This window comes from Cervus elaphus, chromosome 11 (assembly GCF_910594005.1).
Source record: "Cervus elaphus chromosome 11, mCerEla1.1, whole genome shotgun sequence".
Taxonomy (NCBI): domain Eukaryota; kingdom Metazoa; phylum Chordata; class Mammalia; order Artiodactyla; family Cervidae; genus Cervus; species Cervus elaphus.
In genome coordinates this window covers 57,594,392-57,606,894 of record NC_057825.1, presented here as the reverse complement: position 1 = coordinate 57,606,894, position 12,503 = coordinate 57,594,392, and the positions used below count along the sequence as shown (strand labels likewise).

At 43.3% G+C, this 12,503-nt stretch overlaps 1 gene segment (V, D, J or C); it reads left to right on the top strand.

Annotated features, from left to right (window-relative positions):
• Nucleotides 1–4,961: 4,961 nt before the first annotated feature.
• On the top strand, nt 4,962–5,740 carry LOC122703115. The segment is given in 2 exon segments: nt 4,962–5,010; nt 5,403–5,740. Coding segments are annotated over 2 exon segments (387 nt in total).
• The last annotated feature ends 6,763 nt before the right edge of the window (nt 5,741–12,503 follow it).

Below are 12,503 nucleotides of genomic sequence, written 5' to 3'. Positions count from 1 at the left end.
TTCTGAACTTTCCATTTGTGCCAACCAGAGAGGAAAAGAAGTAGTTACTGAGAATTTAGTTGGTTCAGATTATCAGTATATGTGATTTAATTTGATGTTTTTTTTCCCCAGAGTCTCTTGAATATCTTTTTCAAAATTATAGGAATTTCTTTTGACTTTAAGTGTGAAGTGTTAGTTGCTCAGTCGTGCCTGACTCTGTGCGACCCCATGGACAGAAAGCCCACCAGGTTCCTCTGTCCATGGAATTCACCAGGCAAGAAAACTGGAGTGGGTTCCATTTCCTTCTCCAGCGGAACACGTAGGCTCAGGGATCAAACCCTCATCTCCTACATCTTGACATTGGCAAGTGGTTTCTTTACTACTAGTGCCACCTGGGAAGCCTCTTTTCCTTGGTTTATTGATCCTTAGTGAAGGAAAACAAGAGTAACTATGCTAAAGCTTGTTATAAGAATTAAATAAATGAATACATACAAAATACCGTATGACTAATAAGGTTTATTGGTGTTGGAGAAGACTCTTGAGAGTCCCTTGGACTGCAAGGAGATCCAACTAGTCCATCCTAAAGCAGATCAGTCCTGGGTGTTCATTGGAAGGACTGATGCTGAAGCTGAAACTCCAATACTTTGACCACCTCATGCGAAGAGTTGACTCGTTGGAAAAGACCCTGATGCTGGGAGGGACTGGGGGCAGGAGGAGGAGGGAACGACCGAGGATGAGATGGCTGGATGGCATCAATGACTCGATGGACATGTGTTTGAGTAAAGTCCAGGAGTTGGTGATGGACAGGGAGGCCTGGCGTGCTGCGATTCATGGGGTCACAAAGAGTCGGACACGACTGAGCAACTGAACTGCACTGAATAAAGTTTATAAGTGAAAGTGAAACATGAGTGAACGTGTTAGTCCCTCACTCGTGTCTGATTCTTTGCAACCCCTTCGACTGTAACCTGCCCAGCCCCCCTGTCCATGGAATTCTCCAGGCTCTCACTCAGTAAATACTTGTTATCATTGTCAGTTTGCTTCATCTTCTAATTATGTAGATACAATCTTTCCCATCATATTTTTATTTCAGATCATTCCATAGGTTGTCATTATCTTCTGAAACTCAAGTGGTGGTATAGTTTATTTCCTACAACCTAAAAAGAAGTGTATACATTTGGAAAAAGAAATATATATATTTGTTGTGAAGTTTAGTTGGTCAGTCATGTCTGACTCTGTGACACCATGAACTACAGCCTGCCAGGCTCCTCTGTCCAAGGGATTTCCCAGATAAAAATACTAGAGTGAGTTGTCATTCTCTTCTCCAGAGGATCTTCCCCTTAGCAGGGATCGAACCCATGCCTCCTCCTGCACTGACATTGGCAGGTGGAGTCTTTACATAGACATCAGAGGGGTTCCAGGTAAGGAGTTTGATCCCATTTTTAAAATTTGTTCAACGACACCTCTCAGCCTGTTCTCCTGTTTTCCATTTTGCCCCACATGTGTGCAACTGCCACAGGGAAACTCAAAACTCACAAACTCAGGTCCACACAAGGTCCCTCCACAGCCCTATAAAAGCCCAAACTTCTGCCTCTCTCCGTCCATCCTGGTCCCGCTTGCGCCCACCTTACTCCACCTGGAATTTCCTTATGTTAGTGATAATCTTTCTCTCAAAAAATCTAGATGTGGGGACTGTCCGGAAGCTCAAGATAATTCTTAATAATTAATTCTATCTCATTTCCATGGATTGACAGCATACTAGTAAAGAGAGAATGTACTGAAAATCTAAGAAGTAGTGACACCTAGGGACCCAAGCCTAATTCAACCCTCTTTAATGTCCCTTAGACACATTGCTGTCTCAGTAACAGCTGCTCACAAACTGAACACCTCAAAGAAAGGAGAAGGTGGAGGCCTCAAAGTCAAACACAGCTTTCAACAGTATCCCTGACCCTGATTCCCTGGAGGAAGCAGCTCCTCAGCTGAGCCCACAGTGGAGGGGTGCATTTAGGAGCGTACATGTACAGTTCCCATTGAAGGTTCTGTGCACAGAAGTCACGTTCAGGGTCCCCAGTCTCCACACTGGGCACATTTTTCTCAGCGATAAAATTAGTCTCCAAGGACCACAGAGAAGGTTGGATTCTGATTAGCACAAAGCCTTCAGGTAGAATGGGGGAAGGGCGACAATCTGGGAGAGGAGATGAAGCAGGAAGAGCAAGGAATCACCAGGCTGAGGGCCAGCCTCTAAGTCATGTCTCCCTGGTTGGATGAAAGTGATTAACACCTAACATTTTGCCAGAATCAAGAGCAAATCATTTCTGAGTGACAAAAATCATTCCAGAGTCTAAAATCATCTCTAACAGTTTTAGGGAACTTATGTCTGTTAATCTACATTCACATTAAGTGTATATGCTACAGCCTCACTTTTATTAAAACACTGAGGCATATAGTATCAAGGGGAAAAACACTCAGTTTGAGAGAAGGCAATCAACACAGGTGGAATAAAATGGACATCGAGACAGAGCCAAAGGATCTGTAGCTATGAGGGAAATTACTTTTGTATGCTTATCATATTAAGTGATAAGATGTAGAATAGTTTCATGAAGCCACAAATTTTAAAAATAACCAAGAAGAATTAAGTACCTACATCAACAAGAGTCTTGACTGAACTTCTTCCAGTGCTTGGTTGCTTTGGGTCCAGTCAGTGGTAGATACTCTGCAAAATGTTGATATCACACCAGCTTATAATTGCACCATGCCCACATCCTTAGGTTTAGCTACATCCTAAGGATATTTCAGTCATTGCTCGGGTTACATATACTTCAAACTATATAAAATTTTACGTGGAACTACATATAGGTAAAACAACCTACCTGAATAAGGCACATTCATTTTTTTCCTTCATAACTACTCTTCCATATTTGCATTCATGCTAAGTTCCCTTCTTCCCCAGTTCCCCGTGGGGCTGCCGTGCTGACTCCCTCCCCTCCCTCTGGTCTGCGGTCGTGGAGGCATCTCCATCTCCTGCAAGGCCATCTCAGCTCATCCTTAGTAATGGGCACACCTGCCCTCCCTCCTTCCAGAACAAACCACACACTCTCCTCACCCACTGACATAGGGGGTCCTCCAGGCTCCTGGGGTCCCATCCAGGCTGTGGCCATGGGTGTGGGACAGATTTCACATTCACACTCACCAGTGCAGAGACTGGGGACCCTGAACGTGACTTCTGTGCACAGAACCTTCAATGGGAACTGTACATGTACGCTCCTAAACACACCCCTCCGCTGTGGGCTCAGCTGAGCAGGTGCTTCCTCCAGGGAGTCAGGGTCAGAGCAGCTGCTCCTCTCAGCACAGGACAAGTTGGAGGAGGAGGAAATGGTGGGGAGCCCTGGAAGGAGGTGGGAACAGCCTCAGGTCCCGAGCCCAGGAGTCTCTGTCATGAGCTCCCCAGGGTCTGGACCCCTGGTTGAGATGCTCACAGACAGCTCCATGCTGATTTTCCCTCGGCTCTGAGCATCACTGACCCTGGAGGACCGGCTACCTGCCCTCCAGGCCTCAGGAGCACAGGCCTGTCCCACCGTGACTTCACCACTAGACTCAAAGACATTTGTTCATAGACAGGGTCAGGGCCCCAGGGAGGGACTGGTCTGCGGTTCTGAGAAAACTCTTTCCCTCAGTCTCTCTGGTGGAAATTCCGAGTCTGGAGAATCTTAATCATCCTGATGTATATTCTCTTAAAATCTGGAAATTATCCTCATATTAGAAACAAATACCATGATGAAATTTAAACTTCACGTGGGTATCATGTAGTCACAGCTTCTAAGTTTGTTAACTAAATCTGCTTCTGAATTTCCTGGCTTTGAATCATGCTCATGCCTTCTATGTGCTCCACACATCTCAGCTCCTGCTTCTGTCCTAAACTACCATGACCTCAGGTTTCCCTGAAGGGAGACATCTTCTCCCCTAACTCTCAGAATGCCTGTGTGCTTGATTGGGAGTGGTTTAATTAGTGGTTTTCAAAGTCTAAGAGTAAGACATCTGTAAAGTGTGACATAGTTTATATTTTTATTCAGATAGTGATATATGTCAACCTTCATGTGTTATATACTTAGTATATCTGCCCATTCTTTCTGTATGCTTTTTAATATCACAATTAAATTGAAAAAGAACAAATCCAGAGTTTAAAACAAATATTTTAAAAAGAATGAACATCAACACATATACAGGGAAGCTCAGCATTCTTAAGTAGAAGTGTAATATGATGTACAGATGTGAGAGTTGGATCATAAAGAAGGCTTAATGCCGAAGAACTGATGCTTTTGAACTGTGGTTCTGGAGAAGGCTCTTGAGAGTCCCTTGGACAGCAAGAAGATGTAACCAGATCAATGCTAAAGGAAATCAACCCTGAATATTCATTGGAAGGACTGATGCTGAAGCTACAATATGTTGGCCATCTGACTGGAAGAGCTGACTCATTGGAAAAGATCTCGATGCTGGGAAAGATTGAGGACAAGAGGAAAAGGCGGCGAAAGATGGTTGGATGGTATCATTGGCTCAATAACATGAGTTTGAGCAAACTCTAGGAGATGGTGAAGGACAGGGAAGCCCAGTTTGCTGCAGTTCGTATGGTTGCAAAGAGTCAGACACCATTTAGCAACTGAACTACAACAACATGAATTCAAAAGTTCTAAGAAACTAGAGAACAGGGAGGGTAAATTCAAAGACACATTTATCTGTGCCATTTACTCTTAAAAATTGTGAACTGCATCCATATTGAGGTTGAAGGTCTTCCTTCCACACAGAGACACTTTTTCTCCCTTTGCTCTCATGAGTCTCCCATCCCTTTTGGGCTCAGTCCATGCTACCGCCCCCACCAGGGGATTTGCATGTGGTTCCCCAGGGAGGACCTTCCCTTGCAAGTCTGAGATAAAAGCTCAGCTCTGGTCTTGCTCTGATTTATCAGGACTCCTCAGTTCACACTTCTGAACATGAGGTTCCCTGCTCAGCTCCTGGGGCTCCTCCTGCTCTGGGTCTCAGGTAAGGGACGAGAAGAGGGAATGAGGAAGAGGATGGGGGCTGAGCTCTGGGGGCAGCACTGCTCTTCCTGTGTCTTTGCCCCCATGTTAGATGCACACCTTGCCCTCTGAAGGGCATGTGATAGTCAGCAATATGAGAATGAGGATAAATACAGAGGAAACAAGTAGGTGTGCTCTGCCCAACACTGTATAGATACAAGGTGTGGGCAAGTGTGCATGACTTCTAGAAATCTCTTTTTACATTGTGAATCTTGGATTATTTTGAAACTAGAAATTTTGGGTATTAATTAGAATTAAAAAGAAATAATAATTTAGCCTGAAGTAAACTGGGAAATTCTGAAAATAACTTCTCAATTTTGTCTGAAATCTTGTACTTTTCTCTAATTCTTTTAGGATCCGATGGGGCTATTGTTCTGACCCAGATTCCACACTCCCTGTCTGTCATCCCTGGAGAGACGGCCTCCATCTCCTGCAGAGCCAGTCAGAGCCTTGAAGATAGTTATAGAAACAGTCTTTTGCACTGTTATGTGCAGAAGCCCGGCCAGTCTCCACAACTCCTGATCTATGTAGCTTCTAACCAGGCCTCTGGAGTCTCAGACAGGTTCACTGGCAGTGGGTCAGGGACGGATTTCACCCTCAAAATCAACAGGGTGGAGGCTGAGGATGCTGGAGTTTATTACTGCCAGCAAAATAAAGAAACTCCTCCCACAGTGATTCAGCCCCAAACATAAACCCCCCTCTCCTGGTGGCCCAGCTGCTCACATGTGTTGACTGTGTGGTGAGCAGGTGAGCAGAGTTTCTGAGTCTGTGTAGGAGGAAGATGCTGGAGAGCCAGGGGAACAGAATGTGTCTGAGGGCTCAGGAAGGTGATGAAGTGTCTTTGCTCAACTTCAGACAACACAGGTTAAGGCCCCATGTGGGTTCTTGAGTGACAGCACCAGCAAGAGAATGGAGGGTCTAAGTGTCCTCTGAGCCAACAGACCTGAGGAGGGAGAGGTGAGTGAGAGGTCATCCTACTTTCCCCCTCATGTACAGTGACGTGTAGAATCAATACAGTCAGTGTATCAGGGAGACAATGAGGCAGACTTGTAGCAGAATAGATGGTGGGATTTTTAGGAAGATAAAATGTCATAATATTAAAAAATAGTTTTTTTTTTCACTTTCTACACTTTCTGAATATCCTCTTTTCCTACATATCTTCCTATTTCTTCATCATGTGTCAGATAACAGCTCCTATAAGCAGTCCCCAGACAGAATTAGTGGGGAAAAATTAGTGAAAGTTTGGAGTTATGAATGTTCACTTTTTTTTTGAAACAATAGCAAGCACAATATCCTAATGCTAACACCTCTGATTTATCTCAATTAACTTTCAGAGAAAACAAAATATGAGTATTAGAATTCCTTAAACTGGGTTTAAAATTTTTTTTAATAACATAAACTGGAAGGGGTAAGGTATAGAATTTACACCAAAGAATATTTGAAGGATACAGAATAATATGCCAAGTTCTTTTTCTCAAAAGTTAAGAATTTTAAGCTGTGGGAGGACTGCAAGAATAGAAACGTGAATGGAATCAAGTCGACACACACAACTGAGCATACTGCTCTTTGGCTTCTGTTCTGTGGGATTAAAAATGGTGGTGCTGTTGAGGACTGATAAGAAGAACCCAGAGAGAAACCCAGTGTGTTCTTTATGGAATCACAAGGAGGAAGGACCCTCTGCCTGCTTTGCTGGGTTGTGTATGCTGTTGCTAAGTCGCTTCAGTCATGTCCGACTCTGTGGGACGCTGTGGACTGTAGCCTTCCAGGCTCCTCTGTCCATGGGATTCTCCAGGCAAGAATACTGGAGTGCTTTGCCATGCCCTGCTCCAGGAGATCTTGCCAACCCAGGGATCGAAACCATGTCTCTCATATCTCCTGCATTGGCAGGCGGGTTCTTTACCACTAGTGCCACCTGGGAAACCCCTGTTGTGTCTGGGCCACTGCACATGTCACAGAAAATGAGTGTGTGGCCAGGGCTTGAGATCTTCTATCATCAAGGGCTCAGTGATGTTCCTGTGCAGAGACCTAAGGTCATGTCACCTAGTCACTGTCAACTTAACTCAGCCGAGCAGTCTCCAGATGTACTTGCTCCTGAAGGTGGTCCAGCAGAGGCCATGTGATAGGGTTGGGGAGGTGCTACCACCAGTGACAGGGAGTGTCCAAAGGGTGCAAAATCTGGCAGATGCCAAGGAGATGGAGACCAACTGCCAGCATTCAGACAAGTATTAAGGATGCACACAGCAGCCTTGAGTAGAGAAAAAGAAAAAGTCTGAATAAGTAGGGGGTTTTTATTTTCTGACCCAGCATCCGTAGTCTGTGTGCTGACTCAGATTTCAGGACTCTCCTCTCTCATGGAAGTTACCTTATGAGGCCTCAAACCTCAGGTGGATTTACGGTTTCCAGCTGGGTTGCTGCACTTGACCCAAGTCAGAGCTTCCGTCCACATGAAATTTTGGAAAACAATATAAGAGCAAAATGTTGGGTAAACATTGGCTCAACAAGAAAGGAATGTTTTTTACTTTGTTATTTCAAGTCATCTAATTCTTACACTTTGCATTTTCCCCTGATATTATACAACCATGAACTTTCCACTTTACATTTTCGTTATTGGTAACTTTCTCAGTGACTAGATTTCCAAATTGTCCAACATTCATGGAGATTTTGGAGAAGGAAATGGCACCCCACTCCAGTACTCTTGCCTGGAAAACCCCATGGAAGGAGGAGCCTGGTAGGCTACAGTCCCTGGGGTTGCAAAGAGTTGGACATGACTGAGAGACTTCACTTTCACTTTTCACTTTCATGCATTGAAGGAAATGGCAACCCACTCCAATATTCTTGCCTGGAGAATTCCAGGGACAGAGTAGCCTGGGGGGCTACAGTCCATGGGGTTGTTCAGAGTCAGACACAACTGAAGCAACTTAGCAGCAGCAGCAGCATGGAGATTTATGTCACATTTTTATCAGGATCACTTTTGGAGCTTAGAAACTTGGTAGTATATTGCCATAAAAAGAAAAAATTCAAGCAATAAAGATATACTTTGGGTTCACATGAATGTTCATTTCTTAAAAGTGCATCTGACTCCTGTTTCTAGTGATAGATGTATAGAATGTGAATACTTCAAATAGATCCCATTTTTAGAAATGTTCTAAAAATACTTCTGAGTTTATACAGGTATGTTATTCACATTCTCTGACATGGCATGGATTGCATTAAATAATTTCAAATTCCACCTGGACTACCTAAACTGTGTCTGATTAAGAGGATAAAACTTATTAGAGGTCATTCCTTTACAGATAATGGGTTTCATAGCAAGTGAAATTAAAACTGGATTCTTGATTATAATAGAAATTGTAAGAAACAGTATACATACAGAATTTGTAACACATGCAGAGAACCGCTGGACTTCAGCAGATATTTCTACACATATTCACAGTAGGAACAGTTTTATACCAATTCAGTTGACTTCTTGCTACCATCATCAGTGAGGAGCCTGGAGATGCTGCATGTTGTTCTCTAAGCAGGAAACTCACTGGACCCTGAATGGTGTATAAAGATCCAAACACAAACTTACCATAGAGACTCAGCTTCTCATGGTGGCAGAGCAGCTGCAGTGCCCAGAGGATGAGTTGACACCAGGATGGGCTCTAGTGGAAATGGCCTTGGAGCCTCAAGAGAGAGACCATGAGCATCGTGGTCACAGGCACTGAGTCCTCTTCTTTGTAAACAGAGGTCAGGGCATCACTAGGACAGCCTCCCACAGCCTCTTCCCTCCTTCTGACTAAGGGAGCTCACACCCCACAGTCCCTCCAGGCAAGGGCTGCCATGTCCCCCCTGGAGCATCCACTAGGTTGCCTGATGTGTTTCCTGTTGCTCAGCAGGCTGATCTCTGAGTGTCGCTTATGTCCAGAGGGCTGATGTCTTTGATCAGCTCTCTATGTCCGCACTGGCCCGGAGGCAGGGCTGCTCGCACCGCAGGCTGAACCTACCGCACAGCCCTCTGAAATCTGGCAGATTCAACGTCACCTCGTCCATGAGCCAGACCAGCCCTCCTACATGCGGACTATGTAGTGTCCAGAAGTCATAGAGGCTGTCAGACAATTCCTTTCAGAAAAAGACACACTCAACACCCTGGAAAGTGATGCACATCCCAGTCTTGTTTATGGGACCCATGAGAGCTCTCTTACCATTGGGGGAAAACTTTTTGTGCAATTTGGTATCAAGTGTTCTTGTCCAGAAATATAATCTGGACAACCAAGGGAGATCATCAACTACACAACGACCAGAAAACACCAAGCAGCCCGAAAAGATTCTCAACTCATTGCAGGCAACTTTGTTTTGACACAATTTCTGAACAGGTGCTCCAGTTACGAGGGTTTAAGTTGGAACTATCTTTGCATGAATCTGCTGTCACCTGGGCCTTGTGTCAAAAGGATACCAGGAGGCAGTCAAGTCCATTTTCTAATACACATTGCATGTTTTGTTTCTAAGTTTCTCTTTATTTGCCTATCACCTTGAATATTTTGATGCTGCGAGGCTGGAAATTCACTTTATGCCTCCTCTCTCCTTCTATTGTGCTCTCTCTCTATCTGTTTTCTTTTATTTCTGCAATTCTTTAACATAGACATATTTTCTCACCTGCTTCTCATTCTCTCTTTTTTCTCTATGTTCTAAGTGTCATGAACTCCCAACACTAGAAGTGTAGTGACCAACACTAGCAGTTTAGCTTGTGCATGAGTGCTCGGTCACTTCCGTCATGTCCACCTCTTGTGACCCTATGGACTGCAGCCCACCAGACTCCCCTATGCATGGGACTCATCAGGCAAGAAAACTGGAGTGGGTTACCATGACTTCCTCTGCGATCTTACTGACCCAGGGATCGATCCTGAATCTCCTGCACTGCAGCTGGTTTCTTTACTGACTGAGCCACCAGGGAAGCTCCGAAGTTTAGTTTATACCAAGACAAATGATTTGACTGAAACTTGAAGCATTATTGTCTGTTTCAAACAAAGAGGTTTTGTATGTTTAGGTTGATTGTGACCAGCAATTGTTTGGTATATTTTTATAATAGAATAAACAATTTGTCCTCCTTATAAAATAATAAATTATTTTGGTGCAATTACCTGGAATAATATATTTCTATACATTCTGATAACTGGTTTTATAATTCACATAGGCTGTGAGGATACCAGGACAGAGAGACAATCTGTGGAATCATGATGTTTCTGATTGACTAGGACAAGGGTATGGAATATGAGTAACACCTGCACAGGAAGTTTCCAGCAATTTATCATAGACTATAGTTCTTCCTTAATCTTATACCTTCATATCTCCTCCAGGGAGTGCAAATATTGTACTATTTAATATTCAACATGTGTATTTATTTTTAACGTCTGATTCTTATTCTCTCCTTGCTCTGGTAATTGTTTTAAAGAGAAGCCAATATGCAAATTTATGAAAGCACCAAAAGATGGGGTCAGCTGATGCTTTAGAGAGCAGTTGGACTTCAGTCCTTGTCTTGGTCCAAGTGACTAGGTAGACACGAAGTTCACTCCTATGAGCCCAGTACTTCCTTAAGGCAGAGAAGAAACGCTCTCACTTACTCATCAAGGCAATGTGTTTTTGTTTTAAGATGAGGAATGGCCACAAAATATTTTATTCATCCCTTGTGTCTTTCCTGTTCAGAACCTTTCATCTGAGTTAATGGGAGATGAAAAGACATGGTTACAGAGAATTCAGTTGATTTTAGATATCAGTTTAAGGGATTTAACTTGATTTTTTTCCCCACAATGTCTTGCATATCCCTTCTATATAAGGATTTGTAAACTCCTGAAATCATGAATAGGTTAAAAAAAAAAAAAGAAAAGCATTAAATTTGAGAATTCTCAGCTTATAGTTTCCTTTTTTACAGGTACACCTGCTTATCTGGATGAAAAATTGGAGAAAATTATTTCCCTTGCAATCTTGGGATACCATAAAAATTCTCATTCAAAGGCAGCTTCAACTGAAACTTAAGGGGCTAGAATCTGTGATTTGTTGCCTAAAATCTTCCAGTGTTCTCCACTCCCCATTACTCAAGTGAACTAGACGTTCTTAGAGGTCAAAGAAAAAAAACACATGTAGACAGTGGAGAAACATTAAACATTCAGAGAATCTGTGCTTTTTAGGAGAATATATTTTGAGTACAATGGTGAATTTAGTGAAAGTCCCAGAGGACATGAAGAGCTTATATGGCAGAGAATGCTCGGGTGGGCAATGCAATGGAATTATTGTCGTATTTTGTCCAGTTCATCTATGGGTGAATGGGATACAGCGCATAGTGCAACATTTATGGACAAAGGCTCCATCTCCAGCACACGATTTCCTCACTCATCCTATTGATCAGTTGTGTAGATGTACGGAATTTTTTACTTATTTTAAGAGAAAACAAACAAAACTGAGTCAAACATTTTGATACCGATTCTATCATGACCATGGAAATTAAGGACTTAATGATGCAAAATAGACAGGCATGGCATCAAACCTGCTTCACCTGTGTTTTGAGAAAGCTTATACAAGTCAGAGGATAAATACATTCACATAGACTTTTCTTTGCTTCCTAGAAACTAAAATGCTTTTCCATGGACTGTGGGTGACAAATGTGCTTTCAAGTTTGACAGGGAACCAGCTCCCTGGACATCACAGATGCCTTTGGCTGCAGGATCTAGCCCAGCCCACCTGCGGCAGGCAGCGCCCTCTGCCGGGTGGACCGCTCTCAACTCTTCCTCAATGACAATCTCTCACCTGTTCACATAAGGGATCCAGGTTTGGATCCAGGAGGCGAACAGGCCTCTGTGTGTCTCTAACCTTACCCATGGCAGCATGGTTTTGTCTGAGAGGGTGGCCAGGTCTGCAGAAAACCCTGCACAGAGGCTGTCACAGTCACAATCTTCATTCCACAGAAAAATGACAGCAGGAAAACAAGCTCAAACACCAACAGGACAGTCTCCCAGTCGTGCATATCATACACTGGCTTCTCGTTTTAAGGAACTGAAACTAATAGCATCTGACAACAGAGACAAAAGTACAATGAAGCTGCCTGCCTAAGGCCTTCCTCATTCAGTTGCCTACAGTCAAGGTTGGAGACCCACAGAGGCCTGCCCCTCACCTGGAACTCATGGAGGTTATACATTCAACCCTGAAAAACTTTCCTTATTGCTGGGTGGTGTCACGTGACTAGTGTGAGCTGCTATTTAGTTTTGCTTACAGGCCTCAGCCTGTTTTGCTAACATACAGGAGGCAGAGAGTGTTTTTTAGAATGAGAAATCTTATACTTTCTGTCTAAAGTAGGAGAGGAATATTTTAAAGACTTTTCCTGACAGAGAATCAATTTTTAAGAGATTTTTACATTTTCTGTAGATCTTAGGATAGTTGACTATTAGATAAGACAAGCATTAAAAAAGAGACCTTTAGAAGTTT